The 14,110-nt window shown below is 63.4% G+C and overlaps 1 protein-coding gene across 1 annotated transcript in view; it reads right to left on the reverse strand.

The window, feature by feature from the left end:
* The window catches only part of NTN3 (netrin 3), a gene marked incomplete at its 5' end in the record, with an annotated part of 29,980 nt that extends 17,964 nt beyond the window's left edge, over positions 1 to 12,016 (reverse strand). The window contains 2 exons of the mRNA XM_035339954.1: positions 2,254 to 3,249; positions 11,518 to 12,016. Coding sequence (XP_035195845.1) covers positions 2,254 to 3,249; positions 11,518 to 12,016 — 1,495 coding nt within the window. The remainder of the gene's footprint in view (positions 1 to 2,253; positions 3,250 to 11,517) is intronic.
* Between the last annotated feature and the right edge of the window lie 2,094 nt (positions 12,017 to 14,110).

Raw genomic sequence — 14,110 nt, forward strand, 5'->3', positions numbered from 1 at the left:
CCTCCCCACCAACGCCGCAGGACCACAATGGGGCACGCTCTGCGCCAGATCCCAGGCTGCGAGGACTGTTCTTCCTCCGCACTTCCCGGCGCCAGCCACCAGCAGAAATCCTCGTGAAATAAGAAAAGCGCAATCCACGGGAACCCCGCGGGCCTCCCCGAAACAAGCAGCCACCTGCCTAGGCCTCCGTCCTCCCACGAAAACGGGGGCTACGTCAGCCTCTGTGCAAGCCCCCAGCCCAGCAGGGAGGGGTTCTCCCGGGTCTGGTGATTTGTGCCCAGCCCCAGACGCGTGCGTGGCCATCCCAGCGTCACAGCGTGGAGCAGGACGGCTGCTCGTCCCCAGCCCAGAGCAGCACAGAGCCCTCCATCCCTGCCCCTCTGACAGCCGGGGGATGCCAGGCTCCAGGCACACCTTCCTCCTCCTCCTCTTCCTCCCCCTTGTCCCGGCGTGTCCTTCGCCACCACAGGGCAGAGTGGGGCCGGGGCGCCGGACGGAGTCAGAAACCCCGCGGTCTGGGCCGAGCAAAGGGAACTTCCCGGGCGGCCTCTCCTTTTAATTGGTGCTAATTGCTGCGTCTGTTCGTGCTGGCTGGGGAGATGTCATTGTTGAAAGGCACAGAGGGGAAGGCTCGGGGAGCTAATCCAGCTTTCAGCCGCTAAGCCCTTCGGAGGCGTGTGATGGAGAAGCTCTTTCAGGTCCCTTCAGAGAGGGCACAAAGCCCGAGAGGGGAAAGGGAGAAAGAAGGGGATCGAATCAACAGGAAAAAACACTTTCACACGCAGCTTGGCTACGGGCCTTTGTGTGTGGGGCTTGTCAGGGTGTCTTGAAGGGACCGCTCTGCGCCCCCACCTCCTCCCTGCCTTTCTTTTCTCTCCTTCGATTATCTTTTCAGCCCCATCTGCCAAAACGGAGACCTGGCTGGGGGCGGGGAGGGCTGCAGCAGGGATGTGCAGGAGCAAAGCCTCACATGGGACCCCCTGCCCCGGCCAAGGATGGCCGGGAGCTTTGCTAGTGCTCCCCCAGCCCCAGAGCCTTCCCCCGTGTCTCAGGCCGGGGTCTGCTCCAGTTTAAGCCCCCCGGAGCTGGCAGAGCCTCCTCTGCTCGGCTGCGTCACTCGAACAGGGGACACGGTGCCGACGATGCGCCCCGGGATCCCACGACTCCAGACACCGGGGTCAGGGCTGGGGTCCTCCTTTTGGCCCCCACCTGAGCCGTCCCCAGCCACACCTACAGGCACTGAGGGCAGGGTGCGGGGCAGAGGCGGTTTCCAAGTTTTGCTCCAAAACTCGTCTTTCTGAGACAAACGGGGAAGCGCCGGAGCTGACACATTCCCACAGGGCATGAGGTGTTTTTAAAGCATCAGCTCGGACACTTGATTTGCCTCGACTGCCTTTTTAGCCATTCTCAGAAGAAATCCTCTGCGACACATACGTATTTAAGCCGACAGCTGGGACCTCAACAAGACATCGATCACAAATACTAACAAGTCCCTCTGACCTCTGGCACATCCAGTGAGCCTTTCAGGGACTGATGGATGGTATGGCTTCCCTTGTCCCCATCCTCCTGCCACCCCCTGGGACCTGGGCTCCGGTCCAGGCAGAGTGAGAAGTTGTTCCCCCCTCTCCCAGGGCTTTGAGGGGCTCTGGCATCCCTCACCCTGCACAGAATAGGACAAAAGGCAAAAGCCTCCACGGAAATCCTATAGAAAAAGATTTGAGAGTGGGGCAGGAAAACAATGTGGGTTCAATAGTTGCGAAAAGTTTCCGTAGGTTACAAGTGTCTTTGACTCACATAAACCTTCTTAAGGCGAGATGAGCTAAAACCACTGCACACAGCACCGTGCCAGACCAAGTGAGAAGGATAGCAGGCTGAAATGGGGTAGCTCAGATATTTCCTTAACCCCTGCTGGGTGGAGAAACCCAGCTGCTGCCTGCTCCCAACCCATGCAGGTGACCTCCTTGGTTCCCCCGGGGACGAGCAGCTCGCTGCCCAAGGCAAACACCCCTTGCCGACACAGCTCATCACACTGCACGATCCCCGCGTGTGCCCACGTGCCAAAAAAACGCCGTGGTGCCTTTGGAGGGTTTGGGTGCGGGTAGCCAAGCAGCAGAGCAGAGGCAGCAGAGGCTCAAGCCCGTGCCGGGCTCGCACGCTCAGCCCCACGGCCACATCCCTCGGGTGCTCAGGGGTCCCGGCCCCGGGAGGGGGACGCAGCACGGTGGCGGCGGGGGGGCGGGGGGGGTCACTTACCCAGGCACTCGTTGGCCTCACGGGCGCTGGCCCGCTGCCAGGGCCGGTCGTAGTGGAAGGGCTTGCAGCGGTCGCACTCGGGCCCCTCGGTGTTGTGCTTGCAGTCGCACACCAGCTTCTGCTCCTTGTCCTTGACGCAGCGCGAGGCGTGCCCGTTGCACTTGCAGCGCCCGCCGACCTGCAGCTCGCCCACCGCGTAGTAGTAGGGGGCCGCGCCGGTGCCCCCCTCCTCCTCGCCAGCCTCGCGGCCCCCCAGCTCCCGGAACTGGTGGGGGCGGCTGAAAACCACCCTGATGTCGGTGGCCGTCACCCAGTCCTGCAGCACGGGGCTGCTGTCGAAGTCCTGGGCGGAGGGCCGCCCGTCGAGGGTGCTGAAGGCGATGAGGCCCCCGGTGAGCGGGTAGAGGTCGGTGAGGCCGTCGGTGCAGAGGGCCTCCTGCTCGTTCTGCTTGGTGACGGTGGCTTTGCTGGGCTTGCCGTAGATCTTGCGGCACTGGGAGGAGTAGTACTGGTAGGGCACCCACGTCTTGCCGTAGTCCATGGACTTGAAGATGGCGGTGGACTCGGGCCGGGGCGAGCAGAACTGGAGGCTGACGTAGACCACCTCGAACTTCTTGCCGAGGGAGAGGGTGAGGGTGACGTTGTGGGGTGAGTGGTGCAGGGTCTCCGAGCGCCAGCACGTCATGTTGGAGGCGGTGTTGAGGTCGGTCAGGTAGGCGGGCGGGTGGGCTTTGCGGGGGTCGGAGGCATTGCAGTGCCGCGTCGGGGGCTTCCCGCAGGTGCTAGAGGCGTGCACCTCCTTCCCGAAGGCTGCGTTGACGAACTCAGGGATGCAGCGGCGAGGAGCTCCGCTCTCATCATAGCAGGGGTCCGGGGGGGTCTGCTGGGCCACGAACGGATTCACCGCCTGGGAGAGGCGCAGCATGCTGGTGGTGAGGAGCAGGCGCAGGAGCTGCAGGACCTCCATCCTCCCGGGGCCAGGGGAGCGGCTCCTCCCTGGGACGAGAGCACACGGAGTGAATCGCAACCTGGGGCAGGGGGCCGGGGGGCCGGGGGGCCGGGGATGTGCCTGACACCCAGACCCCTCGACTTGTGCCCATTCCCACCCCGTGCCGACCCACGGAGCATCTGGGGAGCGGGGCAGGGAGGTGGTTAGCTCGTGGTGCCTTATTTACAGCATCAGAATGAGGAGGTCAAAACCAGTTTCCAGACCTTTCCTGTAAAAAACACCTCCCGGGTCTCAGGCAGGGCGGGGATGTTCACACCTGCCTGTGGCTATCAGGCTTTCGTGCACAGCCCTGAATGCACAAGGTGATGCCCCCGAGCTGAAGCAGATTGACTCCGACAGCAGGACCATGGAGATGGGAATTAGCCCTGCGACGCTGTCACAGCTGGCTGAGGCCACAACCCTACACCTCTTTGCCTTCCTGTGACCTGCAGCATCAGGCGTCTCTCTTGCCTCTGACCCCGAGAGGTTTACGAGCCAGTAGCCCTCTAAATCACACCGCCACGCACCCACAGCTTTCCCACTGGCAAGAGGTCACTCTTGCTGCCTCTTCCCCACAGGAACAGCCCTCACCGTGGCACGGCCAGGGGAAGACACCCCTTACCCCCCCAAACCCAGCCCCTGCACCCCTCAGCACAGCACCGCAGGGCCTGGGGGAATGCGTTGTGCCAAACTGCTAACGGGGGATCCTCCTCCCTGCCCAGCCCAGCTGCCAGCGCCGATGCCTGGCTCCGACCCGGCCGGAGGGAGCGGGGAAGGCGATGGCAGCCTGTCCCCAGAGACCTCCCCAGCACGGCCAGCCCTGCGCTCTGCTCCCCCCGCTGCTGATGCCAGGGCAGGTTTCTGCTGCCGAAAATCAGCAGCTGCCTTCGTGGCCTGCATCACCCCAGCAGGCACATCCTCTGTGCTCTGGAGAGCCTTTCGGGGACGCCCCTGCATGTGGCTCGGTGGCCGGGCACCCAGCAGAGTGCAGGACAAGGGATACCGTCCCCGGGGTGCCCGGGGCACCGGGAACCCCCTGCTCCAAAAGCAAAGTGTGTGGGCGAGCACTGTGGGAGCAGAGTTGGGCCTGGGGCCCCTTCCAGAAAGCAGATTCTTAAACCATGCCCGAGACCATGCCCAAAGGCAGGTTCCTGTGGGCAGCAGGGACGTGGCTGTCACTGCAGTGGACACACTGTGCCACCCGGTGTGCTGCAAGCACTGCTGCACCGGGCTGCAGCCGGGGCATACCCGTCTCACCCCAAACCCTCTTCTCCCCAGGCAGACTGCGATGGGAATATGACCGAGTGTCACCACCCCGACCCAGAGCGATCCACCTGCAGCTCCTGTCCAGGGGGCATCCCTGCTGCTGGCAGCACACCCGCAGTGCCCGGTGAGCAGGGCCTGGCGAGTGGTGACACCAGGAGATCAAGGACTTGCCGACAGCAGGGACAGAAATGGAGCACGGGTGGCACTGCCAGCGCCCCACTGCCTTCAGCCAGGTTTGCACCACGCATGGCAGGTGAGCACCCTTGTGTGCCTAGGCTTTCAAAAAAAAAAACACCTTTCCAATCAGGGAATAAAGAGAAAAACTCCCCTGGAGGTTCAAAACCAACTATTCCCCCCTGCAAACTTTGTGTTACAGAGGGCAGGAAGCAAGCCAGGTGCTCCCCGAGTGCTGAACTGCAGCTGCACCTCGTTTCAAGCCCTCTGGTGCAGGAGGTCAGCCCGTCTGTCTGCCCGCCCCCTGCACCAGCACCACGCCATTTGGCAGCCTAGTCTGCGGGTATCGCCTGCGTGCGAGGGACAATGGTGAGAGCCTGGTTCTTCCTCGCAGCCCTGCCTCATCGGGACCCCCTGTGGGAAAAGCTCGGAGCAGGGGAGGAGAGCAGAAAGCCCTGGTGGTGATGCCCCAGCAGCCAGGAGGTGCATCCAGCTGCCCAGGGCAGCTCCGGTGGCACCCTCCGGACCCTGCCCAGGGACGTCTCCTCCACCCGCAGCCGCATCCTGCTCGGCGCCCCCAGATGCAGCCTGAAAAATGCTCAGAAACCACCCAAACCTCCAGCGTGTAATAACCACGCTGTCGGCTGGGAGCCGGCAGCAGAAGCTGTGGGAATGAGCCCAAAGGCTGCTGCTGGGAGGAGGCCAGCCACAGACACGGATCCACTGTTGCCGGTGGGGGCCGGGTCCCATTCCCCCCCGTCCTGCGCCCCTGCACCCGACGGCAGCCAGGGGACGAGGTGGAGGTGCTCAGCCTCAGTGCTGGGTTAGCAGTGCCTCTGGGGCGTATCGGGGGTACTGGGGAATGGGAGATCATCCTGCACAACCTCCCAGCCACCGACACCCATGGAGAGAGGCTTTCCCTCCCGTGCTCTGTGGTTTGGTGCCCAAATTTTGGGGCTCTGCTGGGGAGGAGCCGCTCGGGAGCCAAGGCTCCGGCGTTTGCCGAGTGGCGTGTCGGCGCTGCGGAGGCACCGCGTGAATGGAAATCATTATCATCCTCGAGACCACACACATGCACACACACGCTCCGTGCACAGCTCACCCCATTATCCTGCTGAAAGAGAGCCGGGGCCGGTGGTCTCCGCGGGCCTCACCTCCGTATCGGAGAGGAGGGCAGCTGCAATCTGCTCCCTTTTATGCATATTCAGCGTGACCCCTGGGCTGCCGGCAAGCTGCCAGGGAGGCCCGGCGGTGGGTATTTGTCTCCCAGCCCCACCTGCCCCCCTTCCAGTTCCCATCTTCAGCGCCTCTGGTCCGAACCAAGTGGAGACACCGCTCCCTGAGCGAAGGAGAAGGCGCTGAGCCAGCCCCAGGCACGTCGGCAGCACCGCTGACCCCGCGCCGGACCCGCTGGTATCTGACAGACGGACCCCAAGGCAAGGAGAGCCCTGCGGGTCAGGGTGCCCTGGCATCTTCCAGCTGGGCGGTGACAGCAAGGCTGTGGCCGGTGGCCACCAGCTCGCGGCCACTGCCATGGGCTGGCAGGAGCGCAGCGGCGCAGGGCTCGCCCTCCCCGAGGAAGCGGCCGCCACCCCAGCTGCCGCCGCCGCGCTCCTCCCCAGCAGCGGCTGCATTTTTGAGGTGGGCGATTTCCTCACTTCTCTGTTTGGGGAATGCTAATAGCTGTGCGGTTTGGAAGGAAGTCCCGATGCCTTAACACTCAGAAGTGCTTTTCGCTTTAAAAATTAGCTACTACGTACAGCACCTCCACACCCCTTCGCCCCGGAGCAGCCGCATCTGGAGGCGCTGGCGGAGGCTCCCTGCCACCCCAGCCCTGCCCTGGGCTCCCCGGGGTGCTGCTGCCACCCTGCCACCTCCCTGGGAGGCACCACGCCACCAGCCGCGCTGCGTTCGGGTGCAGACCCGAGCTCTCGGTGCCTATCGGTCCTGTTCGGAACACCGAATGCCCAAAGGCAGGTGCAGCAGGTGAGCCAGGACGAGAGGAGCAAACTTCCCCAAATCCCGACCCCGCTGCCTGCACCAGGCCCAGGGTCAGCGCGGAGCAGCGGCAGCTTTGCGGAGGTAATTACGGGATTAAGTGGAACAGCACGGGGAGGGGAGGGAAGGGGGTTATTAGTCAGATTTGATCCCGGGACCTTTGCGGCACTACAACAGCCTTCTCCAATTAAAGCAGCGGGGGAAGCCGCGAGCGGCCCGAGTGACGGCCGGCCGCACGCTGCAGCCCGGCCACCACAGCGGGCCGCGGCGTGTCACTCGCAAATCCCCTCGAGGGCACGTTGGAGGCCTGAGTCATGAGCTGAAAAATGTCGCTTCAGCCAGGGCGGGCACATGCTGTGGTGGAGCTGAAGCGCAGGGGAAGGGGCTCCCTTCTGCCGGGGCCCTGCACGGTGTGCCACAAGCACGGTGCTGGGCTCACCCGGCCCTCCCGGGGAGAACGTGGGCCTTGGTTTGGTCAGGGGATGCTCGGTCCCTCCCGGTTGGCAGCACTGAAAGCATCCCTGCGGTGTGACACGGCCACGGAGCAGGGGGCAGGAGACACCTCAGCAGGACCCGAGGGACCCGAGCAGATGAGGGGGATCCAGCCAAGTGAGGATGTGGGGGCTCGGTCCAAAGCATTCAGATAGGGCCAATCCACACGGCCAGCTCATCCCTGAGCTGTGCTGGCCTCGGCAGAGCCCCAACAAAGCTGTGCTGCCTGGCTCAGGTGCCTGCAGAGCTGAAAGCTGATGTGCTCAGACAGCACTCAGGAAAGCTGAAAATGGGCACAAGCCACCAGAGCACGTCCCTTAAACGGGATGTAGCTGCTACCAGCACTTGTGCATTGCCGCCTCGTTATGAGCCCCTGCTAATGACAGCATCCCCGCTCCCTGGCTGCGCGTGCCGCAGGGGCAACCCATGGAGGGGCTGCCCCTGCCCCACAGCCAGGGGAGCCGCCAGGCCCCGGGCTCCTTGCCCACCCCTCGGTGCCCACCCGCCGAGCCGGTGCCAGCTGGGGGGCTTTGGGCCCTCCCAACGAGAGGAATGCGTCAGGACCAAACCGGGCTCTGGACACGGATAAATCGTTCCATGTGTCGCTGGGCTGAAAACACAACCGAGAAATATTTAAAATGAAAGGAAAAACCCCACGCAGCCAAGGCGCTGGGACTGAGCTCGGCTTTCCGGCAGGAAGGAACGAGGCGGAGGCGAGCGTGTGGCGCTGGGGAGAGGCCGGGGACGCGGGCGCTGGGGTGGCAGCGGCGGAGCCGTCGCGCTCCCAGCCCACACCAGACACGGCCGATGGCTCCTGCGCGGCCCTCACGGCACTGCGGGGGCGCCTCGTGTTCCTGCCTGAGCCCCCTCTCCGTCCATTTCTGAGTTAAATGCCAGGAGGCTATAAGCGCGTAGGTACCCACATCTGCTCTCACTCGCGGAGCCGGGCGCTCTGTGCAGCCCCTCGGGCTTTCGGCCTGTGCTCCGCAAAGTATGTGCGACTCGTGGGCAATTACGAGGCGGCGTGTTCCCGAGGCAGGCACTCACGGTGATAGATATTGCAATGCACTCTGGCAGGCCGGAGAGAGCATTACACAAGCCATATGATACTCCAGCGGTGCCAGGAGACGCATACAAATTACACTGCATGCAGGAAAGGATGGGCCAGATTCTGACCTCAGCCCCTCTGGCATCAGACAGAAGCAGCTCCATTCAGACCAGGCCAAACAAGACGTAAGCGACTCCATTCAAATTTACACTGGCATACCTGTGGTCAGCATCTGGCCTGGCTTGAATTAACTTCGGCCTGACATTACAAAAGGGTGAAACGGAGCCCAGATTTCCTAGGTTATCGAAAACAAAAGGAGAAATCCACCCAGAACCAAACCGTCGCGAGGCCGCTCAGACATGTGCGTGAAGTTGTCAAAGACGGGATGCTCGGAGGCATCACCCGCTCCTGGTCAGGTAGCTTCCCCCCGGGAGGATGGGCCGGGGCTGTGCAAAGCGCCGCAGCCTCCCTGGGGTGCCCTGAGCCAGCTTCACTCCCTGACAGCCCCGAGCGGAGCCGCTGCTCTCCCCAGCAGCGAGATTTACGCACGGCGGTGTCCGCACAGTGTGGAGCTGAGCCCATCTCGCTGCGACATTCGGTTTGTTGCACTGCTGGGCGAGGGCTTCCCCACGGTGCCAGCCGGAGATCTCCTCCCCGGCCAACACAATGGATCCAGGAGATCCGCAGCCTTGCAGGAGCAAAAAGCTGCCTCGACGCTGCCCTGTTGATTAACCCCCGCCACCACTCGGCTGGTTGCTTTCCGTGGCCCTAATCCCATCCCAGCCCCCGAGCCCCCTTGCACATTCCTGCCGTGCCGCTCGCTCCGTCACGCGCTGCCGGGAGAGCCCTCGGTGGGCAGGGGCTGCCCCCCGCTGCGCCCAGCGGGGGCACGGGACCGGCGGCCCCATCGCAGGAGCCCTCGTGGCTTCTGCCCCTTCCCACTCCATATGGGAATAAAGCGATCTGGTTTCCATAACGTCCCTTGTTGCCTTTTCATAACATGCCGGGCACAGATGTTGAAAATAGTCTGGATGAATATTTAAAATGGTATTCAGAGATGACAACATTTGGCCAGCTTTGAAAGATCTCTCACATCGGGTACGGGATGGCTCACGACAACGGGGCCGGAAACACACTGCACTCTAACATCTCGTTTTTTCTCCCTGGCTATTGGTACAATATTTCATGCCCCTGGTGTCACACAGCCTGTTACTGCTTGAGTGCCAGCCAAGTCTGCAGCATTTGGAAGAGGCTGTCACGTACGTTTTTAACATCACGGGGCAAAGCGGAATATGGAAAATCTGTCGCATTTCCATACCGAGCGCAAGTGTCCTGCGCAGGCTCGGGGAGGGGCTCATGGGGGCACAAAATAATTGCTTCCTTATGGAGCAGGGCCTGGCTAAGAGGGTGGGGGAACAGAAGATGGGGGTGCTGCGAGCACCCTCGGCACAGTTGGCTGCTTCTTTGGCAAAGGAAGACCGAGCCATTCCGGCACACGAGCGCATGTCCCAGGGCCTGCACTGCTGCTCGCCTCCTCCTGGGGACCCTGCTCTGCCCCGTACCTCCTCCGGCTGCTGCCCAAAAGGGGCCTCTGCAGCAGGCCCTGGCCCAAGCCTCAGGTGCCAGTGCCCGAGGGGCAGCACCAGCACCGCTTGGCTCGGGCTCTGGGGCCTCCTGACATTCTGCAGGGCTCCTCATCGCAGGCCACAGTGCACTCAGCTGCATCCCCAGGCCTGGATCCTTCTCTCCCAGGCTGCAAACTCACCTTGGCTGCTTCCAAAGCCAGCACTGCACCTGTCCTCTCCTTGACAGAGACCTACCTCGCCTTCCTCCTCCTGCTTGCGCCCACCGGCACCTCTGCCGTGGGGCTGGGACCCCTGCAGCCCACCGTGCACCCAGCACTGGGACTGCAGGACCTCCTGTCCCCTCGCCAGCTCGCTCCTCCGGGCGGTCAGAAAAGCACAGCAGCTCCCTCTGTTTTATAGAGGGAATACTGCACAAAATAAAGGTGCCCACCATCCATAGAGCCACCTTGAAGGGAACGATTGAAGCACGGCTCAGGCCACTTCCCTACTGCACTGGTTACAGGGAACGCCGATCCCTCGGAGAGCGGGAGGATTTGTGGCTTGTGGGGGAGCAGAAGGACGGGTGTCATTTCCAGCCGTCCGGGGTTTGCATGTCCAGGTCTGGCCTCAGTATCATCTGAGCCCGACTACGGGTCCCACAGCCTGGCTCTTGTCTCATCTACAACCTGGACACATCCACTTGCAAGCTCACCCCAGTCAGCTGAATGCACACACGGGCACTGCCCCGCTGCCCGGCGGGACCTCCGTGTTGCCCCTGCTCCTGCCCAGGGCCTTCCTTACCCACCCAGCTCGTGGGCATGGTGAGAGCCGGGCTGTGCGGGACTGCTGAGCACCACATCCCGCAGCACGGCAGTTAGTCCTTCCCCCGGTAAAGGTCTTTCCATCCGCCCACTCTCCGGCAGGATGGGGAAGCCAGGGGAGGGACAGCATTTTGAAGAAATGAGGGTTCAGCAGTATCTCCGAGGCAGAAAGTCAAACACAGCCGGGCTTCCTATCTCCTCTCCCTGCCCCATGTCCTGCTCACACACACCCCATCCGAGGGCAGCCACGGTCCGGGGCCGGTACAGGGTGCGGGGTGCCGAGGGGGGGGGGGTCTCACACAGCCTGGGGCTGCCCTCAAAGCGAGGGGGCTGAGCGGGGCAGCGCTCCTCGGGGGGAAGGCACCCCAAAGGCACAGGGGTGCCCCGGAGGTGGCCGCACCGGGATGGGGCAAAGCCGAGGTGTGGGGCCGCGTTGTGCCCGCGGGGGGCTGCGGGGCGGGCACCGCACGCGTGCCCCGTGCCCCCCTCCCGGGGCTGGCACCGCGGCAGCCTGGCTCGGCTCCCGCACCGGCGACGGAGCCCCCCCGGCAGCTCCGCAGTGGGGCTTCGTGCAGCGCCGCGCACCCCCCCTGGCCCCCCGCCCAGGGCAGCGGCAGCGAGCGGGGCCGAGCCGAGCCGGGCCGGGACAAAGCGCCCGGAGCTTTGAGCCCGGAGCTCGGGCCGTGCCCAGCGGCGGGAGGCACCCCCCCGGCTCCGTCCCGTTTTTTGGCGAGCCCGGAGCCCGGCTCGAAAGGATGAAACGGGAAAAAAAAGGGCGGGTGGGGGGAGGTTGGGGGGGTGGAGGGGGGGGGGGGGGGGAGGGGGGAATAAAAGGGAGCGGGGGAGGGAGCGGTGGGAAGGGAAGCTGCTCGGCGGGGCCCGCCGTGCCGGGAAGTTGGAGGAGCAGCTTACCGCGGCCGGGCAGGTAGCGGGCTCGGTCCGGCGGCAGGTCCGGGGCCGCGGCGGCGAGAGGAGCCGGGGCCGCCGCAGCAGCGCGGGCGGTAGGGAGCGGGGGCCGCTCCCCCTTCCCTTGGCTGATGGCAACAGGAAAAAAAAAAAAAAAAAAGAAAGAAAAGAAAAAGGAGAGGGGTAGGAAAAAAATAAAGAAAAAGCAATAATAACAATTCGCCAGGAAATAAAAAGAGAGAAAGCAAAATAAAGAGAAATAGTGCCAAGCGGGAGTGCTGCTCCGGCGGTGCGGGCGGGTCCCCAGCGCCCGCCCGCTCCGCCGCACTGCCCGTGTCTGCTCCGGCTGCGGGAGGCGGCGGGGAAGGAGGGAAGGGAGAAAACGAGAGGAAAGGGGAAAAAAATAATTAAAAAAATAATCTAGAAGTGGAGAAACTGAGCCCCGGCCGCTGCCTGGAAGCGGAGTAAAAAGGCTCCAATAAATCCCGGGTTGAAAAGAAGGGAAAAGTCACCTCCCCGAGGAAATCAGAAGCAGATTTCGAGCCATTTAATCACATGCAGGGAGGTGTGTGTGCGTGTGTGCGCCGCCCGCCGCGCCGCTGCCAGCCCTGCCTCCGCCCTCCCGCGGCCGCGGCCGCCCCGCCGGGAGCGCAGCGCAGCGCAGCGGGCCGGGAAGGGGCCGGGCGGGGAGCGGAGCGGGCAGGGGAGAGAAGGGAGCGGAAGGGAAGGGAAGGGAAAGGAAGAGAAGAAAAGGGAAGGGAAGAGAAGGGAAGGAGCGCAGCGCCCTCCCCGTCGGGGCACCGAGCCGCTTGCCGCCCGGCCCGAAGCGGGGCAGGTGGGAGGCAGCGCTGCCTGCCCCCCCGGAGCCCTCCCCGCTGCCCTGAGCCTGGGAGCGGGCTGTGCCCGAGCTGTGCCCATCGCCGGGCCCTGCTCGTCGTGCCCTCCGGCCCAGCTGAGAGCGGGGAGCGGGCAGCCCCAGCAGCCGAGGGCTCGGCTGGTGCCGCAAGGAAGGTGGCTGCTAATCCTTCCCCTGCTTCCCAGAGCAAAAGAAAAGAGGGATTTACCAGGCGGGGAGCAGCCCCCTCTTACAGGATCGGCTCCATCCCGTGATGCGGGGGCTTTTCACGTGTTGCTGCACCAAGGCTGGACTTGGCCTGCGATGCTCTGTCAGGAGGCAGGCGAAACGTGGGCATCTCCAGTGCCCGGGACAGCTGCCCCCAGGCTTCCCTGGGAGCTGCCTGCCCCCAGCCAGCCCAGGGCCACCTGCGTTCAAGCTGGCTCCAGGAGTCCTAGGGGGGGGGAAGGTGAAACGACTTAATCAGCATTTGTGTGAGGCAGTGGAGGGGAGCAGAAAACCCGGATCTGGATCTCCCCGCTTTGCTGCCCCTCTGCAGCACAGTCCCCAGGCTCAGCCCCACATCCCACCCGCAGATGTCCTTGCAGCGAAGGCAAGGGCTTGAGGAGAGAGCACGGGAGGTGGAGGGGAGGGCAAGGTGCCAACGCGGCACTGGAGCTGCCCACCCGCTGCATTCAGGGCACGGACCACCTGTGCAAGCCCCCCTCACCCCCCCAGCCCTCCTCACCCGCTCCCGCAGGACCTGGTTAGCCACATCCTGTTGCTTCGGGGAAGCAGGTTGCAGGGTTGCTCTCCCCTGCTGGGCTGGCAGATGCTTGCTGGAGGAGGAGACCCCAGCTGGCCACAAGGCCCAAGGGAAATGCCGTTTGCAGCTCGCAGCCTCGATGCGCAAAATGCATTTCCCCAGCTCCAGTGGCAGGGACAGGCATAAACAAGGGGAAAGCCACCAGGTGACAGGGAAGAGGAGAGCTGGGAGATGGACGGGGAAATTCGGAGCTCCTGATGTCAGATGCAATGGGTGTTTTGTAGCTCTATCATCTCTTTCAAGCATTTTGACAGCCAGGAGGCCAAGCCACAAGCTGCAGATACTGGAGGGGGAGGTAAATGCAGGGCCTCACGTTTGCCTCGCACGTGGGCCAGATGTGAGCACGGTGCAGAGCGAGGCCCGTGATTGTCAGGAAAGTGCAGGACTTTGTGCGTGGGCCTGGAAGCAGAGTGGGATGGGATGGGCAAGGAAAGGGGGCGGAAGGGGGTACAGCTCCAAGATCCTGTGGTGCCACAAAGCTGGAATTGTCCCAGTGACTGACCTGGGGGCATTTTCCCCACCAGAAAGCACGGGGACTATCACGAACATGAGCCATGATGCTGAGCCAGCCTGGCCTGGTTGCCACAGGGTGGTGCTGAGCTGGGGGCTGCATCATCTCCCACAGTCTCAGCACTACTGTTTCCACGCTCAGAGGGAGATGTCAAACCCCCTTGTCTTGGGTCTCACAAGTGACATTGGAGGGACTGGCCACCGTATGGGGAGTCTTGGAACTGGCATAAACAGACTTCTCATCAGCAAGAGCTCAGCTGAGAAAGACAGAACCTGGCTCCCCATTTCCACTGTTCCCCCTTTCCACCACCTCTTGCCAGCAACGAGCAAGGAGCTCAAGAGAAAAATGTGGATCTGCGCTTGGCAAACGAGGTGCTGAGGATGTCACCAGGGGCTGGACATTTGCTGTAGCAGGAGCTGGACCCTGC

The sequence above is a fragment of the Oxyura jamaicensis genome, chromosome 14 (assembly GCF_011077185.1).
Source record: "Oxyura jamaicensis isolate SHBP4307 breed ruddy duck chromosome 14, BPBGC_Ojam_1.0, whole genome shotgun sequence".
Taxonomy (NCBI): domain Eukaryota; kingdom Metazoa; phylum Chordata; class Aves; order Anseriformes; family Anatidae; genus Oxyura; species Oxyura jamaicensis.